General features: G+C 39.5%; 1 protein-coding gene across 3 annotated transcripts in view; it reads right to left on the reverse strand.

The window, feature by feature from the left end:
- Positions 1 to 21,009, reverse strand: part of LOC107592201 (dual specificity tyrosine-phosphorylation-regulated kinase 1B-like) — a 53,008-nt gene that overhangs the window by 12,182 nt on the left and 19,817 nt on the right. Inside the window, exons 1-2 of one of the 3 annotated variants that reach the window (XM_016281608.1) lie at positions 11,551 to 12,109; positions 1,230 to 1,375 (exon numbers count right to left, since the gene is read on the reverse strand). In XM_016281608.1, the coding sequence (XP_016137094.1) occupies positions 1,230 to 1,375; positions 11,551 to 11,692 (288 nt within the window). In that variant the 5' untranslated portion in view covers positions 11,693 to 12,109. Of the gene's footprint in view, positions 1 to 1,229; positions 1,376 to 11,550; positions 12,110 to 21,009 lie in introns of those variants that run through there. The other 2 variants (XM_016281618.1, XM_016281627.1) reach the window with 2 other exon arrangements.

Here is a 21,009-nt window from a genome sequence, read left to right on the forward strand (position 1 = left end):
TTTTAACAATGTCGTTGAACCGAATGTACGAAGGAAACTGTTAAAATAACCACAGCATTGTTGTTAATGCTGTGGTTATTTTAACAGTTTCCTTCGTACATTCGGTTCAACGACATTGTTAAAACACATTTATCATTCAATGGAACTGTGCGTATGCTTTAGACACTTACATTTTTGCTCTGTCCATGCAATAAATGCGCAACCTACGACTGCTCAGATGTCGTCGGTATGACCGAGAGCCATTGAAAAACTACTTCACTTTAGCATTACTGGCCACGAGTACTAAGGAGAGATCACACATCAGCTGCTCAAAAAATGTGTCAGTAAGACGAACGGAGTGCAAGCGCAATCCTGTGACAGTCACAGGCGGTAAATAGTGGAGCGCGTGAAGAAGAGATGCGAGGGCACGAAACACTGTTCAAGGTCTCCATTAATTCGTGCTTGCAGTCATTTCATGTGTATATATTTTGAAAGCATCGAATCCCTATAGAAATCACGATTCATTCGATTCTAAGCATTTTATATCGATTACTGTCCGAAATCGACGATTCACGATTCAAAACTCATGTTTCAAGATCGATGCATATGCATCGTCAGGGTTTGTAATGGATGCATCTAAAAAAAACGAGTGAATCTTTACACCCCTAGTTTAGTGTGATTAATTATAAATAAAATATTGCAATAAAAAAGCAGCAAATGATTTATCTTCCCCCTGAACTGTACAAAAAAACTGTAACAAGGAATTCTCCAACCTACATGCAATAGGTATGCAACAGCTAATGATGCCAATATGGATGTACACATAGACCAATTATGAAACATTACAGAATATAAGAACCTGTTCTGGGTAAACAACCCATTTCTCTATCTCAAGCAGATATATAAACTCAAGTGCATAATGCAACTGTGGACTGCAGGCCAGTAACAGGCAATTTTATTAAAATAAAACAATATACTGACTTCTGTAGTCACTTGTTGTAATGTCTATGCAACAATTTAATAGTCAAACACAATAATGTCATCTTCATTTGAGGCCTTTTCTCAGCAAGTTTTTAAACAGTGTATGCAATTGCAATTTATTAACCATCATGTAATTGTGTTTATTTATTCGACTGCAATTTTAAAAAAAAAACATGGTGAGGAACAAGTCACAAAAACATTTTTCATTAATGTGACTGCATACGGCTTATATTATAGAATTGAATTGCAAGGAAGCATGTTTCTGGTACCTGCTGCTGGTCGGCCATGGAGTGGATGTTACCGAAGGAGGGGTGGCTGTGCTGGCTCGACATGGTTGGCTCAGCGGGGGAGAAGCCCAAGGCGGCAGGCTGGCAGAGGGTAGAGGAGGGGGGCTTGCATCCTGAGCTGCTTCCACCTTCATAGAGAAAAGGGAAAAAAAACGAGAGAGGTTTCAGAAGACACATTGCTAAAGTGCATCACACACGGCAAGCAAACACTGACATGGGTGTGGGGAGAACCACTGCACTGCAGGGGGAAGTAGAAATATGAACACACATTCTCTCTCTCTCTCACACACACACACACACACACCATATAGGAAGTCAAACTGAAGGAATTTTCAGAGCCTCCAGCTAAAAGATCTTTGAAATCTCCTACAATTGGGTGGAATAGTGATAAGAATTATCAGTTTTCCTCTCAAGAAGCTCCAGTTCATTTTGGCTGAGAAATTACAGCACCGTTCCTCAGGTCAGCATGGCAAGTATGTGTTGGAGCTGGGAATACGCTGCTATACACCTTCAAAGAACTGAGAATGGTTTCCAAATCAGAATAATTTTCTCAACTTTCTGAGCAGCATGTGTTTTTCCAACAGCTTCGGGCGGACAATATGCAAATGCCAGAAAATCACTGTACTGTTTGTCACTGCCAAACTGGTGGAACAAAGAAAAACTGCCATATGACATTGCACACAAAAATCTCTGTGGATGATGGGAGTGACTGGGAGGCAGGCAGAGCTATCCATGGTCCTGTGCTGCCACTCGTTGGCCAAGAATATGCTGCAGCTTTTACTTTCAAATACAGGCTGCACATTAGGCTGCCTGCTAGAGTAATGCTGACCTCAAATTACAGGTGAATCATTGTGGAAATATCTCAAATTTCAATTCAAAATCCAAAGAAAATAAACTATAATTTGCATATTTTATATATTTTTTGCAGTTCCACAATTACTTTTTTCATATTTTTTCCAATGCATTATTTTAAAAAGAATTAAGCACAATTTCCCCTGTAATGTGCCCTGAAATTTTACTTATGGGCTTTGCATTCCCATTTTGCAGTCCCATCACATTATGTCATTATTAGATTTTATTAGTGTAATACTGTAATGTTTCAAAATGATACATATATATTTGAAAAATTACAATATACTATATACAGAACAAAATAACATATGTAACAAACATACATTGTATTATATTAAATCATTTAAAAAAATTATATTAAATGACAGTACACTAAATAGTATCATAGTGAATCAATATTTTAAATAATATTTAATTTAAATATATATATTTATATAGCAATTTAAGTAACGAGAATGAGAGTTGCATGAAATATATTAGATTTTGGGGAAAATGTGCTTAATTGTCATGAAAATTATATCACATTTCAAAACTTAAAAACAGGCTTAATTGTCTATATGCAAAATACAGTTTCAAATTTTTATGACCTAGACATTTTCTAGCCTGGTTTTGTGCGATTCACCCTTATAAACTAGTATGGAGCCCCTAACCAAGAAATCTGAGACTATTGAGCATAAAACCTGTGTATATGAACGTCATATATTAACATGAAACCTTTCACAATGTAGGCCAGAGAAGTTTTTGGAACCAGTTATGTGTAAAAAAAAAACCAAGGGACTAACAGAGCACTAAACTACAGGCTTATAAAGAATTAATGCTGTCCCAAATTTTAACTGCAGGATACGATTTTCTTTGCACACAATAATCCACTAGCACATTGAACATCCATAATGTACAAAGGAAATAATGGACATCTCAGGAAAGAGGCGAGAACGTGCTGAGAGTACAGTAATTAAGTAAGATTGCTGAGTGCGGAAGCAGGGATGTGAACGTCTAACGGGGGAATATGAAATGGATGAGATATTCCACAGTGAATGCTTTTATTGCTGCTTTCAGGGGCTGACAGGTGAGGAGTAATGGGGGTGAAATTTATCAATGACACATTACAACTTGAAATAGCTGGGCAATCAATGGCCATAGCTTAAACAAAGTGCAAAACGACACATCTGACCACCATCAATCCCAGAGAGTGACGGCAAGCATTGCTGTTACATGCCCATAGGAGTCCCAGCACCAACTCACTGACAGCTAACCTGCCTGGATATACATATATGACTCATCTCCAACTGGTTTGATCAGACCCTGTTGCAAATGACAAGACGACTCAATCAAAGCCCATTATTGCAAAACATTTCAAATTAATCTACGAAAACATTACGAGTTTGTGCAAAAAAAACAAAAAACAAAAAAAATCACTTTTATAGGATTCACTTTTATAGTTTTCAGAGGGAAACCATGACTAAAAAAGCGCAATCTGCTGAGCACCAGGAAAAATGTCACACTGTGCCTTTAAATGCCGAAATGAACACATTGAGAACTTCCTGAGTGTGACACCCCCTTCCGCCGCTCTGATTGGCAGAGGCCCCCTCCCTCTCTCCTTCCCGATTGGCTGCTGGTATCCAAGGGCTGGGCGGCGAGGTCTCTATAAATAAACCTGGTAGCTTGTGCTGTATCAGCAACCCTTCCCTTCCCACAAACCCTTTCCCTGCCTGTTACCTCTCTTCTTTTTCCCCCCTTCTCACTCTCAGTCTACACTGATCTGGCCATATCACTCGCATAAACGCCATGCCCGAAGGGAATGAACATTAATAAAATATAACAGGACACACGCTCCTCTATAGACACACAGGTGCCTGGGTAGAATTTATTGTCACATCGCAGCAGTTAAATATATCAGGTGGTGTATGAAGTAATCATTCGCTGCAATTAACCATGCAAAGACCTCCCCCTCTTCACCAACTTATTCCACATCCCCACAGCTGACCAAACACAGCTGCCAGCTGCCAATCACAGTGTCGCCATGGCAACAGACCAGCCTACTCCCTGTCTCTAAGGCACAGGAAGAGGATGGTTGTGTGTGCATGCGAACAGCTGAACAGCCCTCCCCATCACTCCCACCTCACCCTTCCCATGTCCGTATTGACCCCCTATCTTATTCCCTGTTAGGGTAATGGGAACGCTGGTGCTACTGAGCCAAAGTTGGACACACCATGATTGGCATGAAGGGAAAAGAGGACAGGGAGGAAACTCTGGGTATTATCCAAACCTTATTTCCCCTAGTTTAAAAAAAGAAAAACATGGTAAACAACCACCATAAACAGTGACTTGAGAGGCTCCGTAATTCCTGTGCATCACAAAATCAAGTATCCATGCAACTGAAGTTCAAACTTGACCTTAGTATGAAGCAACAAGTTGGTGCTGTTTGAGCACAGAACACCAGAGCGTGTGTCGGAAAAAGGACATTGTAGACATACAGTACATAGAGGTGAATAAGGCAAGGATGTGCGCGTCATGCCCACTGTCTAACATGCGCTTGCGTGCCCGCAGATGGCAGGGTTACATGGATGTCATGCCCCACATTAGAGGACTTCAGGTTTCAGAAGCTCTGAAACTCTGCCCAACAATATTAAGGGTAGTTGTGAGCAGGTATGGGATCCCCTATGTACATCTCACAGAACCTGAAAGAATTAAGGTCTATAATCTACTGTCAATAGTGTAGCAATGTATGATGCACAACTCACACAGAAGTCACTTCAATCCAAGCAGTTTCTGTTGATCAACATGGTAAATTCACTTGACCAACTTCAACCATCTTTCGCCCTCAAGTGAGGTTTCCAATTGAGTGGATTCCTATTGAAATGACTGGATTTCACAAACATTCGCCAAACAACAATAAATATGACCGCACCTTTAGAGAATGAAGCATTACTGACTGGGCCAAATCTCCCAAAATACAGTCGGATAGTTTGTAATCGCCTTCATATGTGAAAACTACTGTCATTTAAAGATACTCATCACTTCCCACCACCACATAACTGGGGGCAGTCATACTTGAGTCTTCCCAAATTCAAGTTTGACAAAAGATTATATATTTAAGGACTTAATGATCTTGTGCCACCAACTCAAAGAAGCTCCCACTGGTCATCTCCACTTCTGATTCTCAGAACTCCCTCAATTGCAATAGGACATCATCCTCAGTGGGGCTTCTGCAAAACTTTCAACCTTTCCACTAAGTTCAGCACTTCTCACCGTGTTATGCGATATAACCCCGTCCAACCTTTCCTTGGCGGCCAAATCCCAAACAGTACCACGGAGAATTTAAACAGTCAGGCCCCCATAGCGGAGTCAGACTCCACACTATTAATAAAAAGCCATCTGGGTGGATGCCTCATACAGTGACACTGGCAAATTGACAGCTCACACAGGGCATTCAAAATAAAATAAAATAAATCCCCCACCTCAAAATACATTATTAGCTATTGATGTAAGATGACAGTCCACAGCAACAGCCAACACAAAACAAGCACATTACTGTCTGAAGGTTGGTATCCGACCAATGCTGATATGGCTTTTTCAGTTGCTTATAAATTCACTAAAAACATTTGGCCGACAGTAGATTTTGCAGAAGTCAAAAGTTTTGGCCAATCAGAAAAATGTGATCTGAAAATGGCCGAAAATTTAATTATAATAATACAGGAAAGGCCAATATATCACTATTTAAAACTGCTCAAAAAAGTTAAATTTCTTGCTATCACCATTAAGTTCGAATGACGTAAACAGATGAACGCTGACTGCTGTAATGCACAATGCTGAATCTCCTCCCCTCTTTATCCTTGAGTTTTAAACACGAGCCACGGGACCCTAAGGAGCTTACGTGCTAGGGTTGGGCGATGTCTACAAAATTGGCATCGGACGATGTCTACAGTGAAACATCACGATGGACGATGACATCGGCGGGGGGAGGAGGGGGAGGGGGAGTGCCCGAAGAGTGTATCCTTATAAGGCACGGAAAACAAATAATGATTCCTAACACCGTGTCTACACCGGACGCGAGCGGCACGGCAAAATACTGTAGAACCACTGATCTATAATAGAGATTCATTATATATAGATCAGTGTATAGAACTTATTATAATCAGTGATGCGGCGCGGTGCAACACGACAAATCCCAGACAGTAAACTGCTGCCGCATTCCTTTTATGATGTGTTGACACAAATTTCAAATGATTTTCAACGGTCGCTTTGTCGCGTCCAGTGTAGACAGACTTTAGCTGATGCGGCACGGTGCGGCACAACATAATAACTGTCGCGTCCGGTGTAGACACGGTGTAACGGTTGCCTGTTACATTACACACAGTAAATAAAATTTAACTCATCACATAAACAGAGTAAGAAGAGATGACGGCGAATGATTTGCAGATCCTGTGCACCACTGACAAACATCTAATCTTGTAAATTGAGAACTGCACAATTAAACTTTGATCTAAAATTGTTGTATCATATAGGCTAGGGTTGGGCGATGTCTACAAAATTGACATCGGACAATGTCTACAGTGAAATGGGGTGCCCGAAGCGTGAATCCTTATAAGTCACGGAAAACAAATAACGATTCCTAACACCGTGTCTACACCGGACGCGAGCGGCACGGCAAAATACTGTAGAACCACTGATCTATAATAGAGATTCATTATATATAGATCAGTGTATAGAACTTATTATAATCAGTGATGCGGCGCGGTGCAACACGACAAATCCCAGACAGTAAACTGCTGCCGCATTCCTTTTATGATGTGTTGACACAAATTTCAAATGATTTTCAACGGTCGCTTTGTCGCGTCCAGTGTAGACAGACTTTAGCTGATGCGGCACGGTGCGGCACAACATAATAACTGTCGCGTCCGGTGTAGACACGGTGTAACGGTTGCCTGTTACATTACACACAGTAAATAAAATTTAACTCATCACATAAACAGAGTAAGAAGAGATGACGGCGAATGATTTGCAGATCCTGTGCACCACTGACAAACATCTAATCTTGTAAAATGTGTGGTAAGTACTGCTGCTCCATAGTATAAACAGCCTACGTGCGATTACGAATCTCGAAAGTGAAAGTGAAACTAAAGAGCCATCGTGCATTCAAAAGCAGTTTCAATGCCAGGTATAATAGCGGGTCCCTGTTGCCCGAAATATATGTAGTATAATTACCCAATGATATAACTGCGAGGGAAAATATTGAAATATATATTTTCCTCCCATCTCGTATTTATTCCCTTTAGGGGTTCCGTATACACGTCATTTTCTTTCCGAACACGGTATTGGGATGCGGCGGATTGCGGGAGGTATTGAGTGGGGGGGGGGATCACGATGCCGGCTCAACATTGTGATGTCTATCGGCCCAACCCTATTATGTGCTGATCTCTCGGTGAGACTACACCCTCACAGCTCAAGGCGACTGTGAGCTCACATTAACACCAGACTGGCTAATCTAAAGTGACCAGAACTAATCAAGCTCCCCTTGAGTAAAGAGCTACTTGCTCCAGTGGAGGTGGATGTTGACACAGAGTGAGGAGTGTAGGCCTATTTACATTGTTCACAGCAAGGATGATGTGAGAGCGAGTCAAATACAGACAGAACAAAAAAATTTGAATACCTGAAAAAAAGTGTATGCGAGCAAGAAACCAGGATATTGGGAGATATCAGTAGGAAAATTTGCTTCAATGTTTAATGTGCTCTCCATGATGAAGCTGAGCTGAGGGGAGGGTTATATCAGCGAGATGTTGGATGGATGGGGTAGGATCGCCTCTCTGGTCTTGCAGGTACACTGTGTGTGCATCTGGTGAACAATAACATGTTTTTGTTCTGTTTCAGGCCCACCACTAATCCAGCAGGAGGCGGGAAGATGAAGAGCCAATGAGCATGAAGGGCATTTATCACTTTTTCCTCTGAATATGTGAAACAACAGATTTTATGGGCACACAAAGATGACAACTACAGGCATACATTTTTCCACAATGGCTTGTGCACTAGTATAGGTGAGTTTACCAAGACTAAAATAATAGGAGCACTGAAGAAAACAGAATTATTTGTGGTAATGATTAAGCCACAAAAAATAAGTTTGTAACCGAATAAATGGCTTTAAATGCTCAGATGATGTTTGGAAAAGTAACTTCAACTAAACATCTAATGGCGCTTTTCCACGGCGTGATACGACTTGGCAAGGCATGGCTCAGTACGGCATGGCACTGCTCGGCTCAGCTCGGTTTGCGTTTCCACTGCAGTTTAGTATCGCTTTAGAGTGGGTGGGATTATTCACATATCGTTATAGTTGTGCCGCCTCTACTGCCGCGACTCCTGAAAAACGTTTTCATTCCGTGTCGCCCCATCAAGCTCTCGCTGGATCCACTCCTTGGCTATCAATGAGAGGAACGTCTGTACTTCCTCAACAGACATCGAAACAGCCACTTTTTGGTTGTTAAAAAAAGGTGCGTTCATTCAAAACAGTTGCGATCGATCCTTCGCTGGCTGTGCTGATTTAAATCTAGCGGTTCTAGTACCAGGTACTGTACCCAATGGAAAACCCCCCATAATTGAACCGTACCGAGCCGTACCATGCAGGGGAAAAGCGTCATAAATGTTTCCATCAAATACATACTGATAGAATCAAAATAAATAAATTTAGCATTTAACTTGCCTAAAACCCTGCACTCTTAAAAATATAGTTTTTTAATAGACATTTTTGGTTCCATAAAGAACCTTTGACATCCATGGAACCTTTCAATTCCACAAAAGGTACTTTATAGTGGAAAAAGGTTCCTTAGATCTTTAAAATGTTATTCGAAGTATGAAAAAAATTGTTCTTTTAAGGACTGTTAGAATTCACTAAAACGTTCTTTGGGGAAAAGTTCTATGACATCACGTTTTAGGTGAAAACCTTTTATTTTATATTTAAACCTTTATTTTGAGTGTGAAAATTATAACATCAGAAAAAACTGTGCTATATCAATATGCTATATCATCATCAACAGCCTTTATTATTTGTTGAAAATAAGAAATAAAAATGAAAAATTCTGGATTTCAATGGACTTTGAAAAATTGAAAAATCGTGCTTTTCACCTTTAGACTGAAAATCACAGAGTAAACAAACATGAAAGGCAGTGTGAGGAAAAGGGGCAAAGGGCAAGGAGTGGACGGGTTGTTTGTATTAACGCTGTGACCGTCGTCCTCTCTTTCACAGTCCAAACTCCAAACACCTTGATTTGTGGCTGTGATTCTCTGCTGATATGATGACTTCAGATGCCCTATCAGCTCTTTTCTTTGTCTCATATAGGTGGATCCACAGACCAGAATTATTCCTGCAGCTTTCCCTGAACCCAATGGGTTACTTGCAGTTCTATCTATCTTTAAAAGTTTTACCCAGGCTTCTGAAAGGCAGGTATACACACAGTGCTTGACACGCCAGACTGTGGTGTGGGGACAGAAATAGCAACAGGAGGAAAGTCAGCTGGATACACAGATAAAAAAAAAATTTAAAGCAGGGGGGAAAAAAAAAAACTATTGTTGGATCAAAAATAATAAATAACCAATCATCCAATTGGAAGGAGGATGAGATTAAAAGTTGAGGTCCCTCTTAGCAGAAAGCATATGCAATATACAGACAGCAAAACGCCTGACAATCTACGACTCTTCATCTATAGTCTCTATCAAGCCTACTGTGCAACAAGTGTACAAATTTTCATAGCAAACTATGGACTTTTTGGACTCTTGTTTTGAGTCATTTAGTGTAAACTGGTTTATCACTACCACAACAAGACTCAAAAGCTGTCAAACAACCAGTTTATTGATGGTCCATGACATCAACTTTGTGCCCGAAGTTAAAATGGACATTGGAGTTAGTACTTTGCAGCAGCTGTAGATTACTTGTTTGGAAACTTTCTTGAAATGGGCCAATTAAGCAATTATATCGTAACTGCATTAAGCAGCTTAATGCTTGATGGATAATTGAGTCCTTTAATTCCAATCCTGAACTGACAGAGAATGGGATGGACGACAAATAATAAAGGTTGGGCTAAACAAGCCTACGTCTAACAAACCAGCTGCCATTGTACATTGGTATATAGCCAAACAATGAGCTCAAGATCACTGCACTTTCCTCCAAAAATATTTAGAACCACTGAACCACTGCCATCTTGTTTCATCAACCAATTATCACTTACAGTGAAGGCTTTTATTTTCAGTATGGTTTTTAGTTTGCTTTCATGTGAGCAAAATAGTTTACTAGGCAATAATTAAGCCCTTGTTCTACAAAATCATCAAATGCAACAATGGTCTTTGACATAATTAATTTTCTGTAAAACTGAATCCATGTAAAGAAAAAGATTTACAGGACAGCAAACTGATACCACCAATGGAATAAAAGCAGAAATAAAAAATAATCTGCCATGACAACAACTTATTCTTATGTCATAAGTCAGTCACACTTATCGTTATCATAATGTCTTAAAATATGACTAACAAACCAAGAAAAGCTGTTTTGTGACGTACGTTGTGTACAATACAGTACATGCTGGTCTACAGAACTGCATTCTACTGCAGCTCTAAGATTCCCAGCAACAGAGCGATCACTGTGAGCTCACACCTCACGTAGAGCTCCCATAGCACACAGCACAAATTACCACGCAGAAGTGACGCAAAGATCAAGCAGCCTCTGAAACCGTTCGAGAATGCGCCTATTCCCATGATTGTTTGAACAAGTTATGTTAAAACAATGATGGGAAAAGGAGTTCAATTCTGTAGGGGTATCTGAAGTGTGTGAAACATTTGTCTAATTTATGTCCGGTCTAAAAGGGAAATGTCCCTGGGTGGGCTAATTTTCTACCCTGAATAACCCGATATTCATAAATAAACAAAGCACTACTGACTTTTTTTGTATTTGAGCATTTGAAATGATGTACATCATGCCAAGGTTTAACTACTTTCACTGTCAAAACACATACAATTAAAAACACTGATGACTTCCAATGTACCAGACAATGTTTTGACCTAACTGTATTTACATTCTCAAAACTTCCTCAAATTCCAAAGCCCTGTCATCACCACAATTCGCTTGCTTATCCCTCAACATTCCATGCAGTTTTTGGTGTTGTTGACTGGATTCATGCTGTCAAGGACAAACTGCATTTAAGCCAGGATTTCTAATGTTTACCATTGGTCAAAGGTAAATAGGAACTTTAACAGCAACTAATGTTTGACAAATAACTGGATGTGACTTCATTACCCAATAGACCTGACTTGAATGAACGCCTTTCCTTTTTACTTGCTATAGGATGAAATCATGTATGAGCGGACATAGATTTCGCAACACCCATGCATGTTCAGATATTAAGGCCACTCTGTTGCGCAGCACATGAACCGGTGTAAATTTGTTATAGATGCAAAGAGAGGTTGTACTAACTTCTTGCAGGCTTCCGTAGCAGGTGTGACTGGGGTAAGAAGCGATTCTGATCTGGGCTGCCAATCCAGGATTCGGTCGGCAAGTTTGCGACCATTCTGTTAGAAGGCTGCGGCTTCTCCTCCACAGACGAAGTGATCACCATCTGAAATGCTTAACCGTTGGCCTGCGATATCCAAAGAATGACTCTAATCAAGTTTGTTGGGGATCCCAAAAAGTACTGAAAACGTTGCTGACATCAAGTATAGAATAATCCTTCGCACATGCCTATAACTTCAGTAAATAATCCAGTAGGGTACATCCAATGGTAACTAAACTCAAGTTTGAACCGTAAAGGCAAGTTATAAAGATTAGGATTTAAATGTAAGCACAAAAATATCTTTCAACTACTTGCGAAATCCTGAAGTGACAGACAGAAGAAACCGATTAACGAAAAAGGCACCATTAAGTTATTTCAAACACCGTTTCAGTTCTGTCCTCGCTATTTCCTTTATTACTATAATATTCTAAGGCAATGGATTGGGTTTTCAGGCAACAATGCTCACTTTTGGCATAAAAATATACATATTCAAACTATGTATGTCTTATATAATTTATAGATATATATATATATACACATATATATAAATGTATATATATATATATACTCTGCAACACACACACATATAGATATATTTCTCTGTTTATACGGGGGGTGAGCTTATTTGGTTACTAAAGTTTGTTTTACTTGTACTGTGTCTAGATTCATTGTCCCACAATACTGAGTGGATTCCATTGGATAAAATAGCAATGACTTTTGGAGAAACAGTTCACAACAGTGGGATAAGACTAAGATCCTTGTTGAGACAGGACTCCCCACTTCGATTTTCCAAGCCAGATAATTCAGCAGCTGACAAGGAAACCAGAGCTAAACCTGGAAGTGTTGGTAGCCTTAAGGGTGAGGGTGGGGGTCTCAATTTTCAACACCATTTACCCCATCACTCTCGCTAAAAATAGCAGGCGTTTCTTAAATTCTGTCTGGGTATCCTACAGTAGCTTAAATTAGTCAAAGAAGGCAGGTGCGTTCGGCAACAATGGCTGTGTTGCCACTTTCCTCAGTTATAATCTGAATCCTGATAAGCGAACAAATGCAGCTCCAGGTGAGAAAGGTAACAGTGAATTCCTTAAGGGTAAAAAAAAAAAACCGAGTTACCCTTCCCCCTTGAACGCAACTGGCAAAGTCTGCAGGTGTACAGGCGACCTTATTCGCTGGCAAGTCAAAAAAAGAGGGGAGGAGGGAGCCAGGAACTCAAGACACGGGTGACAACAACCTATAGCTTGTGATAAATGTTTTCGTGGGCTGCAGGATCAAAACAAACACGTGCATGCACAAACAACTACGACCAGTCAAAGTGCTGAAGTGCAAGTTACAGGCACAAAAAAATGCACAACTACTGGAGAAGGGAATAAAGACTTGCCGCTTCCACTATGATACTTTTTCACAATACAATGTGAGTGAGAATAGACTTTAGTCTCAATTATAGAGCGCGAACGTCAAACGAATAGACAGGTAACACGGAGACGGCGCTTTCAATCGCACAACCTCTTCAGTTCTGTAAAGAGACGTTTTGGTTGCGTGAATGTGCGTGGCATTTAAAAATAAAATGAAAAGATATCCAGAAATGAGTCCAAACAATCCAAGCGTCCCGTTCTCTCGTCAAGCTGTGAGAATTCAGTCCAAAATCAGGATTATAACGGTGGGTGCTTGCACTGTTGTCCAAGCGTGCGCTGTCAAGTCGCCTCAAAGAACAACAGAGACCGTTTAGTTCGCGACTGACAATTTTCAACTTTCCGTCGACCATAAAAATAGAATTCAAAGCGTCAGCAAGTGTTTTCGTGAAAAACATCAGCTGGCAAACCATTTGACGTTACTTCCATCCTTTAGTTGGGCTTCCGCGTGCACTTTCACAGATTCATTTGCCGTCGTAACTCCCGCTTTTGGATATCAACCCTCAACCGCAACGCTCCTTTCGTTTCTTTATTTTATTTTCCTCCGAAAAGTCGTTGTTTTCCAGACAGTCTTAAGTCATACTCTCTGCTTGCCCGTTATTACTCCTTGTTGTCGAGCCTCTCTGGCCGGCACTGGATCCACACCCTGCAATGAGGATTGTTCCATCCACATTCAAGTGTGGGGGGGAGGGGGGTATAGCAGAGCCGCTCGGTTGACGCAGCTCCCCACGCTTCAATGTTTAAACACCAAAAGCCGAGGGCTGCCATGAGAACCACGAAACACGTTTCAAAAGGAGTGACGCATGACTATGTGCTTATTTACCCAGATTTCATCAGATCAAACAAGGCTGCACCACAAAAAACATATTCACAAGCATTTAAAAGACCTAGCATCCCCCTTTTCAGTTTAGTAGCGCCACCAAGCCGCTTCTCTCCATTTATAGTAACTAGTCCGCAGATATAGATATTCACACAGCGCATATATATATTTAGACTGCTGGAATCATTAGAAGCAAACCCCTAAACACAACTACAATGCTCTTATTTCCGCGAACAACTGTACATCAAACAAAAACAGCTGTAACGTAAGTCTAACGTTTGTAACGCACAAGGGCTCTAACCAGCGTGCGAGGTGGAGGTTGAGCCCTCACACGAAGGTCAAAAAGATGGTTGAGGTCTTAAAAGTATGTCTAATCTTTCTACATATAACTATATATGGGTTTTAGTAAGCACAAAGCTTACTCACATTGCACTAGAACAATATGTTCGTCAAAATAAATCGCATAGTAACAGCAGCTTTATTGCTGATGTGTGTGTGTGTATATATATATATATATATCCTTAGAGTGTGTTTACAACGTCATTAACATAGTTGCGCCAAAAGAACACTTATTGCGCCCATTAAATTACTGACAATGGCTTCCTAAAATTAATTTAATATTTAATAATTCGTTCACGAACGGCAACGTTTTGCACAAAGAACATTTACAAACAAGGTCGGCCCCAGTAAAAAAAATTAAGAATTCATAGACTGATGTCACTGACACAATCTGAAACATATTTAAATATTTGTAACGACAGCGTGGCAACATCGTGCGCATATGATAAAGAAGTTATCTTTCTGTGCCCTTTAAGTTTCATCAAACTTTTCTGTGCTAAAGCGCGCACACACGCCGATGTTCCTTTCCATAGAGCTGCTCCTCAAATCTCCCTCCCTCCCTTTCTGCCCGCGCGCGTTCAGGGGTGCTAGTCTCCACCCCGTGTGCGCGTGCGCACGGTCTGTTGCTACCCGAAGCCGCGGCAGCTTACACGCGATTGGTCAGAAGTGGTCCCCGTGGCTGTTTGGATTGGTCAGCCTGGTATGTGGGCGGAGAAGAGACGAGAGACTGCCCTTTCCCCCAGCTCCTTGTTGTCTCCAAAATACGCCGCGGAAACAACTTACGCCTGACCCTTTGGTGGAGCAACCCCACTGTTAATCCCCGATGAACCTCCCCCCACCCTGCCCTCCCTTCCGCAGTGCGACCTTTCACCTGAAAACCACAAATCGAACACTTACACAGACAGTCAATGAGAGATACAGCGAGGGCGCTGTCGCCCAGGCCACACCTCCACACACAACGTCACCTCTTTTTGATGCAATTAATCTACATTTATTTATTCGGGGTGATTTTTCTACAAGAATTATATTGCTTTAATGTATGCATTAGGGTTTCTAGATATAATGGCATGGGCAATAATAGAGGGATTAGGGCTTATTTTCTTTCTTAAGAGGTCAGGGAGAGTTTATAAGAGAGATCCGGTTGCTCATGGGTCATTCATACAGGTGCCACTGGAAGCCTTGGGGTGAAAAAACAGTAAGCAGCAAGACATAAATATTACATAATTTTACATACAGAAAAAAACTACAAAATAACAGAACACAATTCCTTCATGTTACATACACTATAATAAAAAAACTTTTATAATACTATATAACTGATGACATCAATACTTTACCTGAGATTAACAGAAAAAAAGCATGCATAGAGCTTTGATAATTGAGAAGGTACTGGTGGTCCCTCCTCTACTGCCTCTAGTGGCCAAGCCAAATCACTGCATGAAGGGAGAAGAAGCACTGGCAGTGGGAGTGAAAAGCCTTTTTAAATTTTGGTGAATCTAGCAAATCAAGGACAGGTTTTTTTTTTTTTTAAACCAGCTATCTTGTTTCAAAAAAAAAAACTGAATTAAAAATATATGAATTCTAAATAGAAATACTAAAATAATAACAGAAATGACAAAAGCACCTACAAAAATGTATAAATATTATAATAGTGTATAAATAACATCAAATAATACAAAGTTTAAGATGGAGAATGCAAGATAAACTTTGGATCACCTGAAAACAAATGTACACTGGCCAAATTTCTCATAGTTTTTTTTTTTGTACAAATAGACTTAAAATCTCTTTATGAAAAATTATGGCAGTAATCTAGCCATGCAAACATGTAGTATTTTGTCTGCCACTTTTTTCAAGACTATGTAGTATCAAGGTTTACTTTACATAGACACAGGAGTGGATAAACGTGATCTAATGGCAGGACTGGAATAAACTAAGGCCACTGGATTTGCCAAAGGACAACCCATTAAAACAAATCAATGTAAAACACATGTCAAATATATCTCCCCATTACAAGGCATGAGTGCTATAGACAATCTATTTGAGAGGAAATGATGCCCAGCGTGAACCTTTCCGAAAAACCTATAAAAGTTCAACTGTCTTTTACCTCGGTTCACATGTCAGCAGCCAAATATTTGGGAGTTTTGACAAATTTATTCAATGTAATTTGCAAAGCAAATCAAACCGCTAGAGTTACAAAGGAAGTGATTGATATGTCTAACAGACATGTTTCAGGGTGGCATCCATACATATTACACCCTTTTAACAGCTAAACAATAACAGATATCAGGGTGACCATCACCCTCCTTAACATAAAGACATCACTGTTGATTTGGCCAGTTATGTAATTGATCAAAAGGCTTACACTCAGTAAACAGCTTCAGCTATTATTCCTCACATCACTGTAAAGTCTAGGGTGATTTCTGAGACTTCCTACCCTTCCTAGTTCTCTTGCTCTATTGAGTCAATACTTTTTCAGTTACACTAGTTAAAAGGACAATGTTGGCTATTTGTCTGTCTTGTTCCATAGATGTAGCTGCTAAGCAGAAGTTGGACAGCGTATGTTAAAATAAGGAGCAGGCATACTGCAGGTATCATTTTAGTTAAATGTTTAGTTAAAAGTTCACTCAAAAATGAAAACATGCTCAAAATGTACTCATCCTTAGGCCATCCAAGATGTAGATTTCTTTATGGGAACAGACTTGCATTGCATCACTTGCTCACCAATGAATCCTCTGTAGTGAATGGGTGCCGTTCTCCAAATCTTTTCAAACTCACAAACTCATCTACATCTTTGATGGCCTGAGGGTGAGTAAATTTTCAGCAAATTTACATTTTTGGGGGGTTTACTATTCCTTTAATACAGCCAAAACCCCACATTCAAGGAATCCAAATACCTTGTGATTTTTCTTTCCTTACCTCATATATAATCTAAAAAACATTCAGGCTAAAATGTTTTACATATTTTACATACATTTTATAAAAAAATTTTTTTGCGCAATTTAAAAAAAAGATGAATTCTTCATGAATGAATCTTTCATTAAAATGTAATAACATTCTCCTCTGAAATTCCTTTTCTGCTAATGTCACATAAGCAACATCAGTGGGTAAAATAATGCTGATCAATAGCCAAATAGCATTTTAGCAGTATTTGATCAAACTTACATTCCGATATCTGAATCACATTATACAAGTGAACTTGTTTGCAAATGCTAAGCTATACAATGTCAATTTTTAATATAACTCCGACTGGATTCATCTGAAAGAAGAAAGTCATATACACCTAGGATGACTTGAGGGCGAGTAATTTATGGGCTAATTTTCATTTTTGGGTGAACTAACCCTTTAATATGTGTATTATCAAAGTCCCTTTTAAGGAAAGTCTGTTCACTCTGCAGCCATATTTGCAACATCTCCAGGAACCTATTTCGGGCATCCAAGACCAAGTCCTAAATGCATGGGGGAATCCTGAAATCTCAAAAACTGACTGATGAACTCACAATTAAATTACATATTTCAAATCAGCAACAAAATCTGAAATTAACTGCGCCTTAAATCTTGTCCCTTATGCTTAAATAGCGTAAAAAAAGCTGAGTCTCAGGTTTCTATGGGGAACCGGAGCTTCTAACAGCAGATGCAGTGACGCAATGACTTTACCAATTAGCGATTGGCTGTTTTATTCAGAAGGCGGGACTATACGGCCATATTGTGTGTTGCAGTCTCTCCCATTCATAAGTAATAGGAGTGAACCGTCTTTGTATATCTATAGTCTTTGGTATTATTAATATAGAAAAAGTCCAAAAGTCATTGGTAGCTGAAGCTTTAAAGCATCAATTGCAAAGATTTCTATAGTTATTGTACAGGTGGTTTTCAAGAGTGGTGCTACTGAACATACAAGGACCATAAGGTTGACAGCTGATGTCTATTATGACTCTTTTTGGATCAAATATACCGCTGACAGTTGAACTGTCAAAACAGCAATCCTTAGACCTCGGTCCACATGAATACCTAATGCCCCCCCCTACCACCTCTCCTTCTCTTCTTCCCTCTGTCTGCCCCATTCCTCCTATACTGCACATACGATGTGATTAAGCTTCTGTTAAGCCAGGCATAATCTCTAGAAGCTCTGGCTATTTAATTCTTACTGTGCCAGCTTAGAGCAGTCATGGAGCCTGGCAAGGGGTGTGTGCAGGCATGCAGGCACACAGACAGGCATGCAGGCTGTCACAGTCAGTGCATGAAGCAGTCTCGCACTCCCATGGTGACAACAGGGCCTTTTACATGGACACATGCAGTTTACTAACTATGGGCTTTGAAACAGGCATGTTTCAAATATAGGCTACCAAAACACACATGCAGATGTTTAAGGATGGGCACAAGCACACATCTAGAGATGCATGCATGTGCACAGCCTGCCATCCTTTTGCATTCAAGTGATGAAGCAGACAAGCTTGCTAGTATTAATTTTGACAATTTTTGCAACCCATGTATGAAGTACGGGTTATCTAGGCCCATCCGGATGGATGTTGTCTATAGGTAGGCCAACATGTGGGACTAGGATCACCTCAACTCTACGTCCATTGCCTTGGGGTTAGAGTTTCCAACTACAGCTTTCCTGAAATATAAAATAAACAGAGTTTCTGAATGGCTGAATCACCTACATGTTAGCAACATTTAAAAATTCTATCATTGGCAAAATCGGCCCAAAAAGACAGCTGGAAATTTGCATAAGATGGTGTACAACCTGATGGAAAACATTAGACTGACTGTATGCATAAGTTGTCTTTGGACAAGACTAGCATTGTTATTGTTAACTAACTACTAAAACTATTTAAAACAGTTTTCGTTAATTTAAATAAAGCTGAAATAAAATAAAACCTAAAAATTTGAAAACAAAAAACTTAAATGAAAATTTGAATTATTGTCTTGGCTACTAACAGAAATAAAATTAGTTTACGTTGAAGTACTAAAATTAACTGAAAACTGAACTGAATAAAAAACTGAAAATAAATAAATAAATAAATTAAAGCTAAATAAAAATTACAAAAACATACAAAGCTATAATAAAAACTGAAGGAAAAAAATAAATAATAATAAATACTATTATAGCATATAACTCCAAAACAACACTGGACACAACATGTCTTAAAAGTTTCTAAATTTACAAGGCTGTAAAGAGTATTCAAGTGCTAGTTCACCCAAAAATAAAAATTCTGTCATGATTTAAGTCCCAATCACACTAAGGATGTTAACTATAATGACCACGATAAAGATATAATTTTAAAAATTGTTGTAAAATGAAATGAATAGCAGAGTCCACTAACAATAACTGCACAGAGGAATTATAATGTTGGAATCACTTTAAAAAAAAATGTTATGAGTTGATGAATGATTGAAACACTGACAGCCAATCAGAATCCATTCCACTTTAAAGAGCTCAATCATTTAAAGAGGCAGGCGATATATCTGCAGCGTGTGCTTATAATAAACAGAACATTATCATGGGTTGACATGGATGCTAAAATAGTTATCTTTCTTGGTGTAAACGGGCCTTTACTCACCATGATGATAGGCGCCAATGTTTTTTGGACCCCAAAGTATCCACAGAATAAAGTTCCACAGAAGAATGTAAGTCATATGGGTTTGGACCGACATGAAGGCGAGTAAATGATGACAGAATTTTCATTTTTGTTGAACTATCTCTTTACATTGTGGTTCAGTTGTGTTGTCCAGGACTACTGTCACCCCATCATGTGATAGCAACTGATGCTACATCCTGACATAATTACAGAATAAGCGCTAAACAAGTTTGACTACTCAACACTGGTGCAACAGACTAAAATAAAACTGTGTGGTATGTTCTCAGTTGCTCCTGATTTCCTTCCTTCTCCTCTTTTCTCCTCTCATCTCTTCCCCTAGTCCTGACCCACTTTCATCTCCCTTTGAAGAGAGAGTGACCCAGCAATGTCCCTGATGAGGGATATACTGTTCTGCCCCGCACTACCCCCACGTCACCGTATCCATAGAGACATGGGCCATGTAAATACATCCCATATTCCACGACATACAAGCCTACTGAGTGCTGCCATACCATTCCTAAAGCCTGTGTACGAGAGAGGAAGAGCAAGTGAGATTTACAACTTATTCAGAAAACTCAAGTTATAAAACTGACCATACCAAATGCAAATTTCTCTCTTTAGTGTCACACACAAGTATGAATTAAAACAAAGTATCTAAATGTAAAAACAAGCATTGTTTTTTGACAATGCCCTATAGTGACAGTTGTTGGACCACCATAGAGTTGGTCAAGAAAGCTTAACTTCTAACTTTCTGGACTAGTCCGCAGTAAATGCAGTACTTGTAAACCTGATACCATGGTGAATTCAATCATAGCAATGGGGTGTGGCAGTATAAAACATGGACGTCATCACAAAAATAACTAATAACTAAGCTAAAGCTACATATAGCCTAGCTCAAATGACAAAAGTTCATCAAGCTCCTATCCAAACTGACTTTTTGCAATTCAATTAGTATCTGCCTAGAGATACATGATAAATAACGTGAGGAAGTTGAACTGGGGAAATTCAGGTGTAAAACATCTCTCACACGTACTCACAATAAACCGCAAGATTCTTAAACATACACTACCATTCAAAAAGATGCCTCTTGTGTTCAGCAAGGCTGCATTTATTACATCACAAAATAATGTAAAACAGTAATATTGTGAAAGAATATTACTATTTATTATAGGGATGCACCGATAGGATTTTTTTTGGCCGATACCGATTTTAACAAACACCTATTGGCCGATTCCGGTA

This window comes from Sinocyclocheilus grahami, unplaced genomic scaffold (assembly GCF_001515645.1).
Source record: "Sinocyclocheilus grahami isolate Dianchi unplaced genomic scaffold, SAMN03320097.WGS_v1.1 scaffold9.1, whole genome shotgun sequence".
NCBI lineage: Eukaryota > Metazoa > Chordata > Actinopteri > Cypriniformes > Cyprinidae > Sinocyclocheilus > Sinocyclocheilus grahami.